Source organism: Bos mutus, chromosome 2 (assembly GCF_027580195.1).
Source record: "Bos mutus isolate GX-2022 chromosome 2, NWIPB_WYAK_1.1, whole genome shotgun sequence".
Lineage (NCBI taxonomy): Eukaryota > Metazoa > Chordata > Mammalia > Artiodactyla > Bovidae > Bos > Bos mutus.
In genome coordinates this window covers 46,515,924-46,534,060 of record NC_091618.1, presented here as the reverse complement: position 1 = coordinate 46,534,060, position 18,137 = coordinate 46,515,924, and the positions used below count along the sequence as shown (strand labels likewise).

Here is an 18,137-nt window from a genome sequence, read left to right as displayed (position 1 = left end):
GGTCAGGAGCCACCCTCCAAAAGCATTAGATAAAGTTGCATTCCTACAGAGCAAAGGTGTGGTGGGCTATAACAAGAAAAAGAATTAACTCAAGGGTCCCAGGTTACAAACATTAAAGCTACTACTTACACCAATTATATTAATCAATACACTGCCAGGGACACAGCAGGTAAGGGATATGGAAACTTAGCAGCAAACATTGGCCCAACAAGTGAAAATCCTTCACCAATACAATTTCTAATCAATCTTTTAACTACTCAAAAGAATCTGTGTTTAGACAGTTTAGAACATCTCCTGCCTCTCACAGTTGGGAGGCTCTGAACAATCACATGTGGCCGGAAAAACCTATTCAGGCAGGCTAGAGGATTTCCAAAGGAGTTTGTAGGTTGAAACACTGTCACACCCAGGAATTATTAACTGGAGCTGTAAGCTAACTCTTTTTTCAGAGAGGTAGTGGGGGACAGCCCCCCGTAAAGTCAGAGGTGTAGGTGAAGGCACAAAGCAGAAAGTAGGCAGACTCTGGTTTTGGGTGTAAATGCTCGAGAATTTCCAGGGGGACTCCTGAAGCTCAATCCCGCCTTTGCGTATGCCGAGCCTCCTTCCTCATGACCTTTGTCATGGGCGGAGTTCCTCACGCTGGCTCCCGGCAGTGATAGAATTCCAGTTGAGCTATTCCAGATCCTGAAAGATGATGCTGTGGAAAGTGCTGCACTCAATATGCAATATGCACTCAATATGCAATATGCCGGCTCCCGGCAGCCTGCTCCAGTCCATGGGGTCACAAAGAGTCGGATACGACTAAGCAACTGAAAAACAACACAACTAGGAGTTATTGAGAATATAATGTAATAGTTTAGAGCATGGATCCTGGGATCAGGCTGCCTGGGTTTGGATCCCAGCTCTGCTCTTTACTGGCTGTGTGACCTTGGGAAGCTTACTAAACCTTTCTATGTCTCAAATTCCTAATAATACCTGCCTCATAGGATTGGTACAGAGATTGCATAAATTTATTATCTATAAAGTTCTAGGCCTCAGAATAATATCTATCATATGTAAAAACTGTTTAATTATTAAATAAATTTGAATTTAGATTAAAATCAGTATATACATGCTGAAAGCAAACTTTTTTTGTAGGGGAAAGGGTGCCTTTTTACATGACTCACATTCTGTCATCCCAAGAAGTAATTCAAGAAATCCTTTGTTTTCTGGAAAAGCAATTCACTTATTTTTAACTGCACGGGGTTCCTTTGGTTAGTTTTAAATTAAAAATACTACCTTTCAAATACTTAAATAAGGGCTAAATGCATCTCTAGTACAACCTACAAAATAATAAGGATGAGGAACTTATTTACAAAACAGATACAGATTCACAAACTTAGAAAACAAACAAGGTTGCCAGGAGGGAAGGATGGGGAGAATGGATAGTTAGGGAGTTTGAGATGGACATGTACACACTGCTATATTTAAAATGGATAACCAACAAAGACCTACGGTATAACACAGGAAAGTCTCCTCAATGTTATGTGGCAGCCTGGATGGGAGGAGCGTTTGGGGGAGAATAGATACATGTATATGTATGACTGAGTCCCTTTGCTGTTCACCTGAAACCATCACAACATTGTTAATTGGCTATGCTCCAAAATGAAATAAAAGCTTTAAAAATAATAATAATAAGGATGTGAGCCAGAAAGAAAAACACCAATACAGTATACTAATGCATACATATGGAATTTAGAAAAATGGTAACAATAACCCTGTGTATGAGACAGCAAAAGAGACACTGACGTATCGATCAGTCTTATGGACTCTGTGGGAGAGGGAGAGGGTGGGAGATTTGGGAGAATGGCATTGAAACATGTATAATATCATGTATGAAACGAGTCGCCAGTCCAGGTTCGATGCACGATACTGGATGCTTGGGGCTGGTGCACTGGGACGACCCAGAGGGAGGGTATGGGGAGGGAGGAGAGAGGAGGGTTCAGAATGGGGAAAACATGTATACCTGTGGCAGATTCATTTTGGTATTTGGCAAAACTAATACAATATTGTAAAGTTTAAAAATAAAATAAAATTAAAAAAAATAAAATAAAAAATAAAAATAAAATTTTTTTAAAAGGAAAAAATAAATAAATAAATAAATAAAATAAGGATGTACTGAACAAGCCAAAAATCTCAGCTAAATCAACAAGAGCAGGCTGGTTTTACAGTAGGTACCCTCTTTGTGACCCAATAATCCTGACATCACCTAATTAGGGTACATACTATTATTACCTCCGATTTTCCAGATGAGGAAATGAGGATTTACTAATTTGGCCAAACTCACTGAGTGAGGATATAACAGAGCTAAGAAATGTGGTCATATTGGCCTATGTACTCAAGTCCAACACATCACAGATCTCACCACCCACTGGACAGGCCAAGAGAGGGGAATGAGCCAGCCAGAATCAGGCAGCTGGTGAGGCACAATGAAGATAAATGGAAAATATGGTTTAACCAAATGATGCAACATCAAACTCTATAAACTGAAGCAACGTGTTCTTTACAAAGTAAACACCACCAAGAGTCCCCAGGTTGGAACTTTCAAGTAAACCTTGTCCTGTGTTTATGCTTTATAGGTAAGGTCCATGTGGAAGGACAGGAACACTTTTACATGGAAACACAAACTATCCTGGCTATCCCCCAAGAGGAAGATAAAGAAATGGTGCTACACCTTGGGACACAGTTTCAGACCCATGTGCAGGTAACAGAGTGTTTTTGGAAAACGAGGCTCCAAACGGCTGTGTGACAGAGGCCCTTACAACCAGGCTTTCCACTCTAGGGGCCTTTTGATGCCTACACTCCCTGCACACTTGCCATTAGCAGAAGTCCAGAATGAAGGAAATGGGGCAGATATTTTCCTTAAAGGGCAGACCTTTCAGAGATCTGAAAATTGTGCTGCCTTCCCAAAACAGAGAGCAGAGTCTATCTTTCCCTTCTAACAACTTATAGTGTAAAACCTAATCTCAGGGAGGTCAAAGCCTTAATATTGCATTTACATTTCCCTTTGTGGTTCTTCTGAGTTGCATCTCTGTGTGAATGTTTTTATAAATCGGTGGCATATGGGTAAAGTGATTGCATCTTCAAGACATTTTCAGCCCAGCGCAGCAGCATGTGAATTCCAATCCTGTTCTGGTGGTTGAGATTTAACCTCACTGAGGCAAGTAAAGAAAATCCTCTGACATTCCCCTCTTCTGAAAAGTGGAGCTGTAGGTCCTAAAGCAGTGGAGGGCACAGGGGATACTTGGCCAGTTCTTCTGGGAGGGGGAGTAATGCCAGCCTCACTGAAGGAAGGAGCTGGGGGCTTCCTGGTGGAGCACAGTGAGTGGGTAGCTTGAGGTCCTGAAGGATGGCGAGCCTCAGTAAGTGGAAGAAGCTCCCAGCTGCCATTCAAAGAAATAAACATGTATAACAGAACTAGCAAAACAGCCTATCAGCAGATACTTAATCCAGAGCCCTTGAGAAGATGCTGATGCTGAGCTGAGATGTAGCTGTGGCCTCCACTGTTGCAAATTTTGGAGTGGACAGAGATGGAAATATAGGCTTTGATGCTAATCTGCTACATGATCTCTGACAAGCAGCTGGATATCAATATCTTCTGTAAATTGAGGAATTTGATAAAGATCACCCCTGAGATCTCTTTTGGAAGACCGAATGTCACTCTGGGGTCCAGAGGAATAATATGTATGTCCCAAGGTCCATAGTTATTTTCCATCAACACCTTCTGAGGTGCAATCAGTCATGACAGCAGGCATTTCCCAGGGATAATGGGGGCACTGGGTACTCACAGCCCAAAGCCCATAACCTGGGCAGCATCAAAGGCAGGCCCAGTAAAGAATTTGAATAGATATTTCTCCAAAGAAAGTCTATGAATGACTAATAAGCACATGAAAAGATGCTCATGCGTGCCTGAATATTAAGTCTCTTCAGTCATGTCCAACTCTGTGCAACCCTATGGACTGCAACCCACCAGGCTCCTTGGGTTCAATTCCTGGTTGGGAAACTAAGATCCCACAAGCCTTGTGTGTGTGTGTGTGTGTGTGTGTGCATGTAAGTCACTTCAGTCATGTCCAACTCTTTGGGAACCTATGGACTGTTGTAGCTCGCAAGGTTCCTCTGTCAATGGGATTCTCCAGGCAAAAATACTGGAATGAGTTGCCATACCCTTCTCCAGCGGATCTTACTGACCCAGGGCTTGAACCCACATCTCTTAACATTTCCTGCATTGGCAGGCTGGTTTTTTTTTATCACTGGTGCCACCTGAGAAGCTCAGCATCATTAAATCACTGTGTGTGCATAGTCGCTCAGTCGTGTCTGACTCTTTGTGACCCCATGGACTGTAGCCCACCAGGCTCCTCTGTCCATGGGATTCTCCAGACTAGAATACTAAAGTGGGTTGCTATGCCCTTCTCCAGGGGATTTTCCCAACCCAGGGATCGAACCCAGGTCTTCTGCATTGCAGGCAAGTTCTTTACTGTCTGAGCCACCAGGGAAGCCCACTAGAAAAATGCAAATGAAAAACACAATAATAGCAGTTCACTAGACAAACAGAGGACAAACAGTAACAAGTGAGAATGTGGAGAAATTAGAACATTTATTCGCACAACAGAACATGAAAAATGGCAGAGCCACTTTGGAAACAGCTTGGCCGTTTCTCAAGATGTTAAAGATACAGTGATCATATAACCCAGCAATTTCACAACTAAGTATCTGTCCAAAGTGGACTTCCCAGGTGGCTCAGTGATAAAGAACCCACCTACCAATGCAGGAGATGCGGATTTGATCCCTGAATCAGGAAGATCCCCTGGAGAAGGAAATGGCAACCCACTCCAGTATGTTTGCCTGGAAAATTTTCCAGGGACAGAGGAGCCTGGCTGACTATAATCCATGAGGTTGCAAAAGAGTCGGACATGACTTAGCAACTAAATAACAACAAATATTTTCATTAGGAGTGACTCTTAATAGATATAAGTGTTCTTTGGAGATGCTTAAAATATTCTAAAATTAGATTACAAAGATGGTTGCATAATTATGTGAATGTTGTTTTTGCTCAATTACTGAATTTCTCTTACTAGGTAGAGAGGAAGTACATGAGTGATGTACAATAAACCAGTAAGTTGCACTTATGTGACTTTGGGAACTTACCTCTTTCAGGAATATGTGGCTGCAGCACTAAACATCCCAAGGAACAGAATCGCCTGTCACACGAAAAGAGCTGGAGGAGCATTCGGGGGGAAAGTGAGCAAGCCTGCTCTGCTAGGAGCTGTCAGTGCCGTGGCTGCCAAAAAGTAAGAGTTACAGTGGCCGCAGGGCAGACGCCACCCCTGTCCCCCCAGCCCCACACCCCAGCTTTCATCCCATTGCTCATGGCCCTTCATTTCCAAAGGGTGTGGTTAACACGTGGCTGCAGAAACACTGGACCTAGAGCCAGAGGGCCTGGGTGTAAGCCCTGCTCTGCCCACTCATTCACGGGGTCATCTTGGGCAAGTCACCTTGGTTTCCTCACCAGTAAAGTAGCGAAAGTAATAGCTACCTGTTTCCCAAGGTGGTTGTGTGAAATAAATGTAATCACTATAAATTTTGACTCACTGCACAGATGTAACTTGGGGTTACTTTTATGAGTTGCATTGACTTTCACTCGTTTAAATGTTTATGTTTCAAATCATTAAAATATATCAAGCTGAGGTTGGCTGAGTGGAGGGAGGGTCAAAATCCCAACCTAATGAGGGGCATGTTTTTTCATGAAATAAATCAGGTCTGTTGCTGCCTGGAAATGTTCTCTTAGCCTCTGCATGTTCTGGATGGAATAACCAGACTCCAGGAATAACCCCAACTTCTGTGAATTAACCTTGTAACTACTAAATTTCACTAAGTATATTCAGGATAAACCTAATTTACCCCTGGTTACTGCTCCAAAAAGAAAGACTATGAATGTTCCAGCTTGTTGGCACTTCCCAACAATAGAGAAGACTATCCAGTAAGTACAGGTGTGTAGGCCTTGGGAGCACTCCCGCAGAAGCGGGAGGAGTGTTCACTAGGCACTTGAAGAAGGAAGAGTCTGAAACATGAAGAGTCTGAAACATGAAAATTCTGAATGCAGCCAGGGGAGGTTGACAAACGATTGTTTCTCAACCCTTTCAGCCTCCACATCCCACTTATAACAAATATATTATCCCCCTTTTAATGTCCCTAGATGAAATTAATAATAGTATAACCTGGTTAACATATAATTGCAAAATAATCATACAATTCCTTGATGTAACATAAAAAGAAATAAAAAGGAAGGAAACATAACTAAATAATATGTTATTTCAATATCTGAATTCTCAGATGTGACTAAACCAAAATGATTACAGTAATAGGGGTTCTTTTCCCACATTTTAATACCTGCACAAATTTTCAGAATGTTAAGGCCTGCAACTACCCCCAACCCCGCATTGAGAAACCACAAAACTGGATTATCTTAAGCCTTCTTTATTTTAGTGCATCCCCCCACCCCCATCATGAAACATCAGCAGGTTAACAGAGTCATCTCCTACAGGACTGGCCGCCCAATACGGTTCATTCTGGAACGTGGTGATGACATGTTGATAACTGCTGGCCGCCACCCACTGCTCGGAAAATACAAAGTGAGTGACAGCAACAATTTCAGGGGACTGCTTAAAACACTGTCCAGTGATAACCAACGTATAGTACAGACAATTTACTAAGTTCTGTGCCACTTGAAAGGACATTGGGATGCTGCCTAAAACTAATCAGAATTTCCTATTGAGTTCATGGTCTACTTGGGCACCATCTTCAGTGTTCCTCTGGTGACTTTCACATCAAACCATGAGCATAAGCTGGGTACAGATCGACAGCTGTGATCAGATGTGTTTGTGTACAGCATGGTCTGGTTGTAAAGGACTATTGAGAAAACGATTTACTTGTTCTATCACTTTGCAGATTGGATTCATGAACAATGGTGTGATCAAAGCTGCTGATATTGAATATTATATCAATGGCGGATGCAGTCCTGATGAGTCTGAGTTGGTAAATAAGAAATACACCTTTCCCTTAAGTTACCATTGCACTGTTCTTCTTATGAATAATCATCATACAAATTAGACAAATTCTGTGAAGCATTTGAGTTAGAGATGACATTTGGATAAGTGGTTTTGAATACTTGATAGATATGAAGGTTTGTGTTGTTCTGCTTTAACTCAGGTGATGGAGTTCATGGTGCTGAGAAGTGAAAATGCATATTATATTCCTAATTTCCGGTGTCGGGGTAGACCTTGCAAAACAAATTTGCCATCCAACACTGCTTTCCGAGGATTTGGCTTCCCCAGGCATAGTGGTCGGTGAAGCTTATATAACTGCTGTGGCTTCTCAGTGTGACTTAACCCCTGAACAGGTAAGTCATCAGTCAGAACACCCTAACAAAATTCCGACATCGCTGGCTCAAATATAAGTTGAATATCTATGTATATTAATAGATGATGTCAGCTTCCAGTCTTGAGGTGTCTGGTGCTAAAGAACCCGCCTGCCAGTGCAGGAGACGTGGTTTCATTCCTGTGTACCAAGTCAATCATAAAACTTATTAACCAAAACAACAAATAGCACTTCTGATTTTGTGGATCAGCTGGGTAGCTCTTCTGGTCTAGACCAGCTCAACTAGAGTTTTATAGTCTAAAAGATGGTCTAAGCTGGCATGTTAGTGGTCCTTGGGCTGATTAGTCTAGGGGATGTCTCAGCTGGGAAGGCTGTCTTTGCTTCACGCAGTTTCTCACCCTTGAGGAGGCTAGCCCAGATTAGTTCTCAAGGTGGCTCAGAGAATGAGTAGCAAGAATGTGGCAAGCTCTAATGCACAAACACTTTTCAAGTCTCTGCTTATATTGTCCCATTGGCCAAAGAAGTCTCATGGCCAATCCCAGAGTTGGTATGAAGCATCCAAGGGCATGAATAGAGAAAGTGGAATATTATGGTCATGTGTACAAGCATTCTAGCACAGTTCAAGATTTTGAGGAATTAATCTGAGAATGATTAAGAATAAAGAAAAACTGTGTATGAGTAAAAGGCTGTGGGATCAGGAGAATTTTGTCTCAGCACAAACAAATCTTGGGACAGAGTTCATAATAACAGTACCTACTATTGTTCAGAGTGGTAAAGTTAACTGAGGAAATGCACTTAACCTACAACCTGGAGCATATGAAGTGTTCAATAGTGGTTTCTATTGTTATTATTGTTAAGTTTATACATGTATGTTTGTACTTACATATCCATAGCCATTTCAATAATTGTTTTGTTTTTCAGAAAGACTTTCTTCATATCAGGTATATAGCAAAAATGCTAGCCTCACGCCAACAATAAACATATAGCCTTGAAATTCACTTTATTTCCCTGTCTTTCAGGTTAAAGAAATAAACATGTATAAGAGAACTAGCAGAACAGCCCATAAGCAGACATTTAATCCTGAGCCCTTGAGAAGATGCTGGAAAGAATGTCTGGAGAAATCTTCCTTCTCTGCTAGGAAACTGGCTGCCGAGGAATTTAACAAAAAGAACTCCTGGAAGAAGAGGGGCTTGCTGCGGTCCCCATGAAATTTACAGTTGGGATGCCCACAGCCTCTACAATCAGGTGAGGTCAAGGCGGGCGTCTCTGGCAGAGAGACGTGATTGTCTCTCACGATCATGTGTGAGGAGGGATGGCCCCCTCCAGGGAGAAAAAGAAATGGGGCACTTTCCTATAGCAGGAAACACAGTGGATTTAGGCAAACGTTGGAAACCACAGGTGTTGGAGCAGACCTGGGGCAATGCAGTCCCAGGGACCTTAGAAACAATCAACAGATAAAGTCCAGCTCAGGGGGTTAGGCCTTGGACTGGGCCCCAAAAGTGATTATTGTAGTATGGCATCAAATTTCAAATCCATGAGAGAACTGGAGGAAATAAGGATCCCTTCCTCTCTTTTCTAATTTCTCAGTGGCCATAGTCATTTGAAAGTAAGAGATTTCAAAAACACACGAGAATAGAGCTCTCCTATCCATACAGAACTTGGAATTTCTATACTGAGGCTCAGTGACTACTATGCCTCCTTTTTAATTCCATCTTAAACAGTTTTTCGTAGAGTTCTTATTTCTGATTTTTTTTTTTTTTGGCTTCTATTCCCATCAATCTCTGAAATATTCTCATACCCAAACCCATACAAAGACAGGTGCCCTTACTGGTGTGAATGAGTTTTGGCCAAGCTGTCTTTTATTAAAACTAGCTTTAATATACGCTCTTCCTCAGAGTCTACTAACAAGGTAGAAAGGCAAGTAAGAAGGAGGGAGGGAAGGTCAGGAGAGTTTGGAGCAGATGTTCAGTCTTTCCCCCAGGTAGTCAAGCCAGAATAACAGATCTCCTTTAAAGGAAAACAAATGTATTCTTGTGGACTGTCAATGGGTGCTTATTTTTTTTAATATTTTTAACTGTGTGTAACCACAGAACAAATAATAAGCTTCTTATAGCTCTTATGCCTTTATAAAATACAAATTTGGAAAATTAATAAAAACAGTACTGATAAATGCCAATAATGTTCAGAACAGTAACATTAACTTAATGTGGTAAATTATATTGCTTTTCTAAATTAAATTCTCACTTACAAAATGATGATGGCTCTGCTGCCACTGCATGAGGCATTTTGTATCCCAAACACGGCCAATTATCCAAATCACCTGGGAGTTTCTTTAAAAATGGGTATTTGAACTCCAAGTTCAACCTTCTACTGAATTGGAATTTCCATAATGGGACCCACACCGCTCCCCAACCATGATTCTTAAGGTCAGTAGCATTTGGAAATTATTACAACATCCTGACTTTCTTCCAGCTCCTCTAGTATCCAGGGCAGGTTGTGCCTGGAAATTGACCTATCCAAGTTCCATTTGTTTTCAAATTAATCTTCCTGTTTAGGGAGGAACAAACAATAGAGTTTTGTGCAGGTTGGGGCTTTGGAGAGGCAACACGCAAGCCAACCACACAATGCCTGCAGTGGGCAGGACACTTGTGGGAGTGTGGCTGAGCCACACTGCATGCCTCTGCACTTGTGTTTGCAAGTCTGGGGCTTATTGACAGGGCTTGTCTGTAGCTATCTGTAAAGGCTTTCCTCTCCAGGATAAACAATGAGAGGTTGGCTCACTGAAGCAAAGCCATTCGTCAGGTAACCTCAGCTAAACTCATGGCAACATTTGGCCACATCAGCGTCCAAACTGGTATTATAATTATTATCCCCAGGCTGCTGCTCTTGTCCACATCTATCTCGATGGCTCCGTCTTGGTGAGTCACAGTGGCTGTGAACTAGGACAAGGTCTTCACACCAAAATGATCCAGGTGAGATATGTATTCCTTTTCTCCACTGTGGAAGAGCGTAGCTGGACCTCAACCTTGTCTGCATATGCTGTCCTAAACTAGATGTCCTAGAGTGACTGTACTGCTGTGCAGCTACTGTGAAAGAGGCATAAAAGAAAACACAAACAGATTCTTTGGTTGGCCACAAAGAAAACCGCGTATGCTTCACAGTGCCCATTTAAAATCTTCTGAATTATATAATCAACATATGAAATCACCAATGTTCCCTTAAATGTTCATCAGTACAGGGTAGCCAGGTTTTATACTCAGTTCAAAAAAGAATTAAAAGGTTTTTAACTTGTGGGGAGGGTAAAGTCAATGAAATAAACAGTATTTTTCTTCTGCTCCTGACAGGTGGCGAGTCGTGAACTGAACATCCCTGAGTCGTATATACACCTGTCTGAGACGAACACTACCACGGTTTCCAATGCGACCTTCACAGCTGGCTCAATGGGGGCAGACATCAACGGGAAGGCTGTGCAGGTGACTTTTTTTTTCATTTCTCAGTCACCCAGGTGACCGTGCTGGAAGGGACCTTGTCCCATCCCTTCTTTTATGGAACATGAAACTGAGGCCAAGAGGGGTCAAGCAGGTGGTTCTAGATCTCTCAGCTAATCACTGGCAGAACCAAGACTCCAAGTGGTTCCAGCTCCCTCTGTGGGCTTCTCTCCCTTGAATAAAATCTACCTCTGCTGCCGCCGCTGCTGCTAAGTCGCTTCAGTTGTGTCCGACTCTGTGCGACCCCACAGACGGCAGCCCACCAGGCTCCCCTGTCCCTGGGATTCTCCAGGCAAGTCTACCTCTAATTGTTCTAATAACTCTAAGATCACTTAAAATCCATTTTGGGGGGCCTTGCCACATGGCATGCAAGATCTTATTTCAACTAGGGATTGAACCCATATGCCCTTGCAGTAGAAGCACAGAGTCCTAACCACTGGGCCACCAGGAAAGTCCCCCATTGGTCTCTTTTATCTCATTTCAGTAATTTAAATGTCCAATCCAAAATTCCAAAATGTACTTCAAATTCCACTGTCTTTGCTACTTCCCAGCTTGGGCCTGCAGGCGTAAAGGGGCAGGCATGGCTTCTCTCCATTTCTCTCCCTACCCTTTCTCCCCCTGCCACCATCCTCCTCACCTACATTTCAGACCCTTATAAAGTCCAAGGAAGAGCGAGCACAGAGGTGAGAGGCAGAACAGGTCTTACTTGGCTGGCATCAGAGTAATCTGACTGTGCCACATCTGATTCCTCCCCTCGTGGGTGCCATCGTGAGCTCCCTAGAGAGCCCCTTCCAGGCAGCTTTAACCTGGGCCATGCCTCTCTATGGCTTTAGCCACTTGTGACCTGCCCCAGCCCCACCCTGAGCCCCAGGCCAGCTGCCTCCTCTTTCTACTGAGGGGCCTCCCCACTTTCAGGAAGCTCTGATACAGGAAAGTAAAAGTGAAAGTCACTCAGTCGTGTCTGACTCTTTGTGACCCCATGGCCTATACAGCCCATGGAATTCTCCAGGCCAGAATACTGGAGTGGGTAGCCTTTCCTTTCTCCAGGGGATCTTCCCAACCCAGGGATCGAACCCAGGTCTCCCACACTATGGACGGATTCTTTACCAGCTGAGCCACAAGGGAAGCTCTGATACAGGGGGTCCTTTTAAATCTAGAGATTAGAGGTTAGCCAGAGCTGGGAGGCAGGGCAACAGAAATTATGTCATAACAGTTATAGAGTCACCAAAAAATACATACAAGAATAAGATTGCTTTCAAAAATCAGTGGGCAAAGTACAGCTTACAACATGGAAACTTCGTTTATTAATAGAACTATGTGGATATTGCTGGGCCACCTTTGAGACAAAGTAAAATCCTTCACCTGAAGTCTAAAAATGTAGGAGATCTCAAAACGAAGCCTTCCTACACACTGGCTTCCGCTGTCTGATTTGGACAGAGCTGTGTCTGGCAGATCCAGAGAGAGCTACTTGGGAGGAAAGGAGGAGAATTTGGTCACCCAGTTGCCATCAGGCCTCCCACAGCTTTGCAGTGGGTTTCCATGGTGGGTTAATTACGAAGAGCTTTTGAGGTTCACAGCTTCCCAAGGCTCTAGACTCTTTGTCAGCCAACCATCATGCCAGATTTTCAAAAGAACCACGTGGAGCAGAAGCTGGGGCTTCATTGGCTGCAAAGGAGACAGTGGCTCTAGCCCTGTGTACATAGGCTGTCCGTTGGCTGAGGAAAGTGAAGTTGTTAATTTCAGAACCCCAGAATTCTTTTTTAAATCTCAAGTCATTTATATGGGAGTAAAGTATAGGAAATAGCTATAAAAAAGAAAAAAATGCCTTGCAGAGAAGTCCTGAATAATTTCAAATTAAAAGCATCAGTAAGAGGATGAGGTAAATCAATACACATTAGTACATTTAGGCCTACAGAAGTAGAGATTGACGAAGTATTAAATACCACAAAGCATAGAAAGCAGCAAGCAGAGAAGACTGCTTTCATTTTGATTTTGTCTTCTGAATTTTGTCTTAAAATGGAATGGTTAAATACAGAGAAAAAAAATATCACCCAGGGCGGCATCCACAGCACAGACACCACCCAGAACATGTGTACCTCTGGGGACTGGTGGTGAATGGGGGGATGGTGCCTCCCAGAGCTGGCCCTCCAGGGCCCCAGCCTGCCACTGGCAGCCTCTTACCTGCAGACTTGATTCAGAAGCAGACTCCGGTCTTCAGGGACCCGAGCTCTGGGGAATGCATATCAAGGTCTTGGAGTAACTCTGAAGCACCTCTCCCTGGGCTCAGCATGGGGAAAGCTCTGCCTGCCCCTCCTCCCTGAAGAGACGGAGACCCCAGGGCACCAACATCCTTCTCCTTGTGACACCCTCTCCCTCATTACAAGTTTCTAGTCTCCTGGCTTCAGCCCTCTGATCCCACTGAGGCGGGTGAGGGAGTGTGTGTGCAGCCACCCTTTCTCTGCATGACCTGCATAGGAGGTAGAGCACCTCGATTTGGAATGAGGGGCTGTTTGTCAGCTACCAGTCTCATTCTTGTGGGTCCTTAGCCTAAAATGAGTTAGCAAAGCCTTTTAACATCCTGTCAGTAAACAACAAATTATTAAATAATAAGAAAGAAAGAAAAAAAGAAAGGCAATGTCAGGTGTCATGAATCAGGAAATTATGAAAAGAGCAAGTGGAAGTGTTGAGAGTGCCATCTTAGGCGGCAGGGAAGTCAGGCAGGTGCTGACCCTGAGCCTGGTACCTGAACAGCCAGGAGGAAGCAGAGTAGGAGGCAGGCAGGAGAGGTGAGACAGAGAACTGAGGGCGGAGGCGGGCTGTACCTGCTCACTGTTAAAGCTGGATAAGGTTGTAAGTGGAGAATATTGTACTACCCTCCTTACTTTGGTGTATTTCAAATTTTTCTATAATGCAAAGGAAGCCATAAACATTAGTATCTGACATTTGGAGCTTCAATAGGAGGAGGTGACCTTATCGGAGAACGTAAAGTGAGAGAATTCTATGTAGGAAGAAAAGGCATTCAGGAGGTTATACAAGATGGCAAAATTCTCTACAACATCTCACTTTCTTAAGGGAAAACTTACCTCAGGAGCCCCTCGCACTGTTGACTGTAAAGCTTTGCACAGGAGCATGTGGTCAGGGTGCCAGTAAGGGGAAGAACAGCTGAGCTTCAGACAGGCGGGAACTCTGACTCAAGTTTGTCTTGAATGTGGCACCCTTGTAGAAGGTACCTGTTGGTAATGAGGTCAGTATTGAAAAATCGAATGAGCCAGCAAAGGCGGATTTATGAAAACAGGGATCTCCCTGATACATGAGAAGCGAGAGGCCATTTCCCAAAGACAAGAAGACAGAATAGAAGAAATAGAAACCAAGAGAGGGTGTGGGGGGGCGCTCTGAGTCTGAGAGGAGTAACTAAGGGCAGACAAGTAAATAGATTTGTATTTGAATTGAGTGGAAGCCAAGCTGAGGCCCACCAACACCTGGGGATCAGTAGGGGTAATCTTAAGGGTCTGAGATTTCATCTCAATAATTTTTATCTTCATTTCAATGAAAATCTTTGAAAATTTAAAGCAGGCATGTTTTGCATCATCAGAATGACCACTTTATAAGTGGAGTATTGCCAAGAGATCTCTTTGTCCACATTTGGGACCAAGAAGTATACTTTGTGTCAAGGTAACAATAGCAGAGATGGACTTGATACATGAATGATGTTTCCTTGCCCAGTGAATAGCAAATGATGGCAAAGTACGAAGTGCAAAATAAAAATCCATAGCAATTTAAATAAGAGAGAAAATTGATCCATCAATTGGCACACGCTAGGCACATCAACTCCGAAGTATGTATGCCTCAGCACTCCAGACCGTTCTTCATTCCAAGCAGCAGTTTAGCTTCAGAAAAACAACATCAGCAACCCACTAAATTAATGTTATTCAGAATTTTATTGGTCTATAGATTGGTTTGCATGCTTTGTCATTTTATTTTTGCTTTAGAGTTATCAAAGAGCTATAACTATAAACAGACTTTATCTAACTTTATGTTAACACATATTTAAACAAGATGATAATAAAAATAATTTTCAGTCAACACCTCAGGAGCCACAGGATGTCTGTCTCCCTCAGAGGGGTTCCATCCGTGACTCACATTTAAGAAGCCCTGCCCAGAGGACTAGGAAGCAGGTTCACAAAACTGATCATCTACATTTGAATTGATTTAAGTATTTTGCTGTTCCCTGAGGCCTTCATTTCTGATATTTCAAATATTTCTTTTTAGAATGCCTGCCAAATTCTTAAGGCCCGTCTTGAGCCAGTCATCAGGAAAAACCCCAGGGGAACGTGGGAGGCGTGGGTAAGTGTTTTCTTTATCACCCTTGCCCGGAAAAGGGCAGATACACCCAGGTGGGTCAAATCCTGCGTGCATGGACCAATTTGTGGTGCCCTTTCAAGGACAAAACATTTCTTAACATTACTTCTGCTTTTCCAAAAGAGTAAGAGAGATGTCTGTGTTCCTTGCAATGTGACTTTATTTCAGAGCCCAGTCTCACACAGAGCATGATGACAGCATAAGTAATAAGTGTTAGTCACTCAGTTGTGTCTAACTCTTTGTAACCCCATGGACTGTAGCCCACCAGGTTCCTCTGTCCATGGAATTCTCCAGGCCAGAATACTGGAGTGAGTTGCTATTTCCTTCTCCAAGGGATCTTCCCTACCCAGAGATGGAACCCAGGTTTCCTGCCTTGCAGTCAGATTCTTTACCATCTGAGCCACCAAGGAAGCCCCAATGACAGCAGAGGGTCTGAACGGAAACACACCCAGTATTGCTGCCCTGCCCTGTCACTGCCCAGGCCCCCTGGGCCTGTCCCATGGTGCCTCAAGGCCTTGGTTTTCTCACCAGAGCAACAGAGATAATAGCAGTCCTAATATCAAAAGATTACTCTATTTTAATAACTTTATAATAATTATTTAATTAATATAATTATATTAAATATAATAAGCTATATTTAATTAATATAATGATTAATTATTATTTTTTATTATTATAGCCATTAGTAGTATTATTCCCAGCCCCACCCAGTTTATTCCAGCAGGAAGCTGACATAATACACTGAGACAGCCATTCAAATTATTTGGGAAAAAGTCAGGGTAAGAATACATACATGCATATACACATATACATATATGTGTGTATAAAAATAGGTATACATACCTGTGTGCATACCTAATGTACATAAGTGCATGAATGCGGCCTAGCCCGTTTTCTGATTTAAAAAGCCAAAAAGGGTGAAAAAATAATAAACTTCATACTACAATCTCAAAAAATAGAGAGTCCTGGAGTACAGCCAGCAGCTGCCTTTAAGCGCCTCCCTTGGAAAGCCTGACCTGTGGCTTGTATGGCCGTGAATCTCACTCCAGGGGAACCTAGATACAGAGCTCAGTGCAAACTAGAGGAAGCAAGCCCCTCATGGAAGGCCTTTCTCTTGCTTTCCCCAAACTTTTATTTCTTTGTAACCAATCATCTCTTCCAGATTTCAGAAGCCTACAAAGAATCCATCAGTCTCTCCACTACTGGATATTTCAAGTAAAGGACGTTCTTGTTTTGGCTTAGATTACACTTAGGCAAGGATGGTGTGCACTCAGCTATCTGACCAAGTGCCCTGAGAGCCCTGGAGCTCTTCTGGGCCCCTTGTCAACCCTCAGCCCTGGGTCATGGGGTGCGAAGGGAGGTGGGGGAGGACCAAGGACTCCCAGGGTCCGCCATGCTATTAACCAACCAGAAGGGACGCCATAGCTCCCTACGTGCCACTCTGACCATCCCAGCAACTGTGCAGTGGAGGGCAGGGGTGGGACACCAGTGGACCTTCTCCCCACGTCTGCGGTGGTTCTCTTGCAACTCTGATCACTACCACCCCACTCTCAGGAAATGGGAAGAGAAGCATCAGCCACAGGGTGGGTGCTCTCTTCATCTCCAGGACCCAGAGCTCAGTGGGCGTTCAGTCCACTAGTGGGGAAAATGCCTTTTCTTTTCACTCCTGACTTCTCTTCTCAGAGGCTACCAGACAAATATGGACTGGAAGAAGGGGGAAGGTAACGCTTTCCCATATTTTGTTTATGGAGCATCCTGTTCCGAGGTTGAAGTCGACTGTCTCACAGGGGCTCATAAGGTAAAGAGCGGCGTTTGTGTTCACCATCTTCACAAACATTGTTTTCTGTGCTGTAAAGGTTCTCCCAGTGGAAGCACCAGGGACAGATACATAATTGGAGTCCAGATCTATTTTAAGTAAACAGTGTTTCCCATTGTGCATTTTCTCTCATGTGTTTTCAGCTCCTTAGGACTGACATCTTCATGGATGCTGCTTTCAGCATAAACCCAGCTGTGGACATTGGACAGGTGCGTGATACCCGAACTGCCGCCACAGGGGCTTTTGGTCAGTTCCCTTTAGAAAATTCTTTCCCAGAGTCCTCTAAATGTTGTTTATGCCTGATACAAGAATTCTACAATATACAGTATACACTGCACACACAAATAGATAAGATATTGGAAGAATATTCAAGAAAAAGTTGTCTTTTCTTCAGTGGTTGCCTTTATGGCAGGAATATGTATGATTTCTAATTTAGCTTTCTGATTTAGCCTCAGTTCCATTCAGTTCAGTTGCTCAGTTGTGTCCGACTCTTTGTGACCCTATGGACTGCAGCACACCAGGCTTCCCTGTCCATCACCAACTCCCAGAGCTTGCTCAAACTCATGTCCATCAAACTAATGTCCATCAAGTTGGTGATGCCATCCAACCATCTCATCCTCTGTCATCCCCTTCTCCTCCTGTCTTCAATCTTTCCCAGCATCAGGGTCTTTTCAAATGAGTCAGTTCTTCGCATCAGGTGGCCAGTGTATTGGAGTTTCAGCTTCAGCATCAGTCTTTCTGATGAATATTCAGGACTGATTTCCTTTAGGATAGACTGGCTTGATCTCCTTGCAGTCCAAGGGACTCTCAAGAGTCTTATCCATCATCACAGTTCAAAAGGATCAATTCTTCAGCACTCAGCTTTCTTTATGGTCCAACTCTCACATCCATACATGACTACTAGAAAAACCGTAGCTTTGATTATATGGACCTTTGTCAGCAAAGTAGTATCTCTGCTTTTTAATATGCTGTCTAGGTTGATCATAGCTTTTCTTCCAAGGAGAAAGTGTCTTTTACTTTCATGGCTGCAGTCACCAACTTCAAGAGTCTGTCACTGTTTCCAT

General features: G+C 43.3%; 1 protein-coding gene across 1 annotated transcript in view; it reads left to right on the top strand.

The window, feature by feature from the left end:
- LOC102281032 (aldehyde oxidase 4-like) overlaps positions 1–18,137 on the top strand; it is a 71,366-nt gene that overhangs the window by 43,283 nt on the left and 9,946 nt on the right. Inside the window, 13 exon segments of the mRNA XM_070360536.1 lie at positions 2,616–2,740; positions 5,191–5,324; positions 6,578–6,665; positions 6,982–7,068; positions 7,243–7,367; positions 7,369–7,432; positions 8,430–8,660; positions 10,287–10,382; positions 10,755–10,883; positions 15,168–15,242; positions 16,420–16,472; positions 16,941–17,055; positions 17,217–17,282. Coding sequence (XP_070216637.1) covers positions 2,616–2,740; positions 5,191–5,324; positions 6,578–6,665; positions 6,982–7,068; positions 7,243–7,367; positions 7,369–7,432; positions 8,430–8,660; positions 10,287–10,382; positions 10,755–10,883; positions 15,168–15,242; positions 16,420–16,472; positions 16,941–17,055; positions 17,217–17,282 — 1,388 coding nt within the window.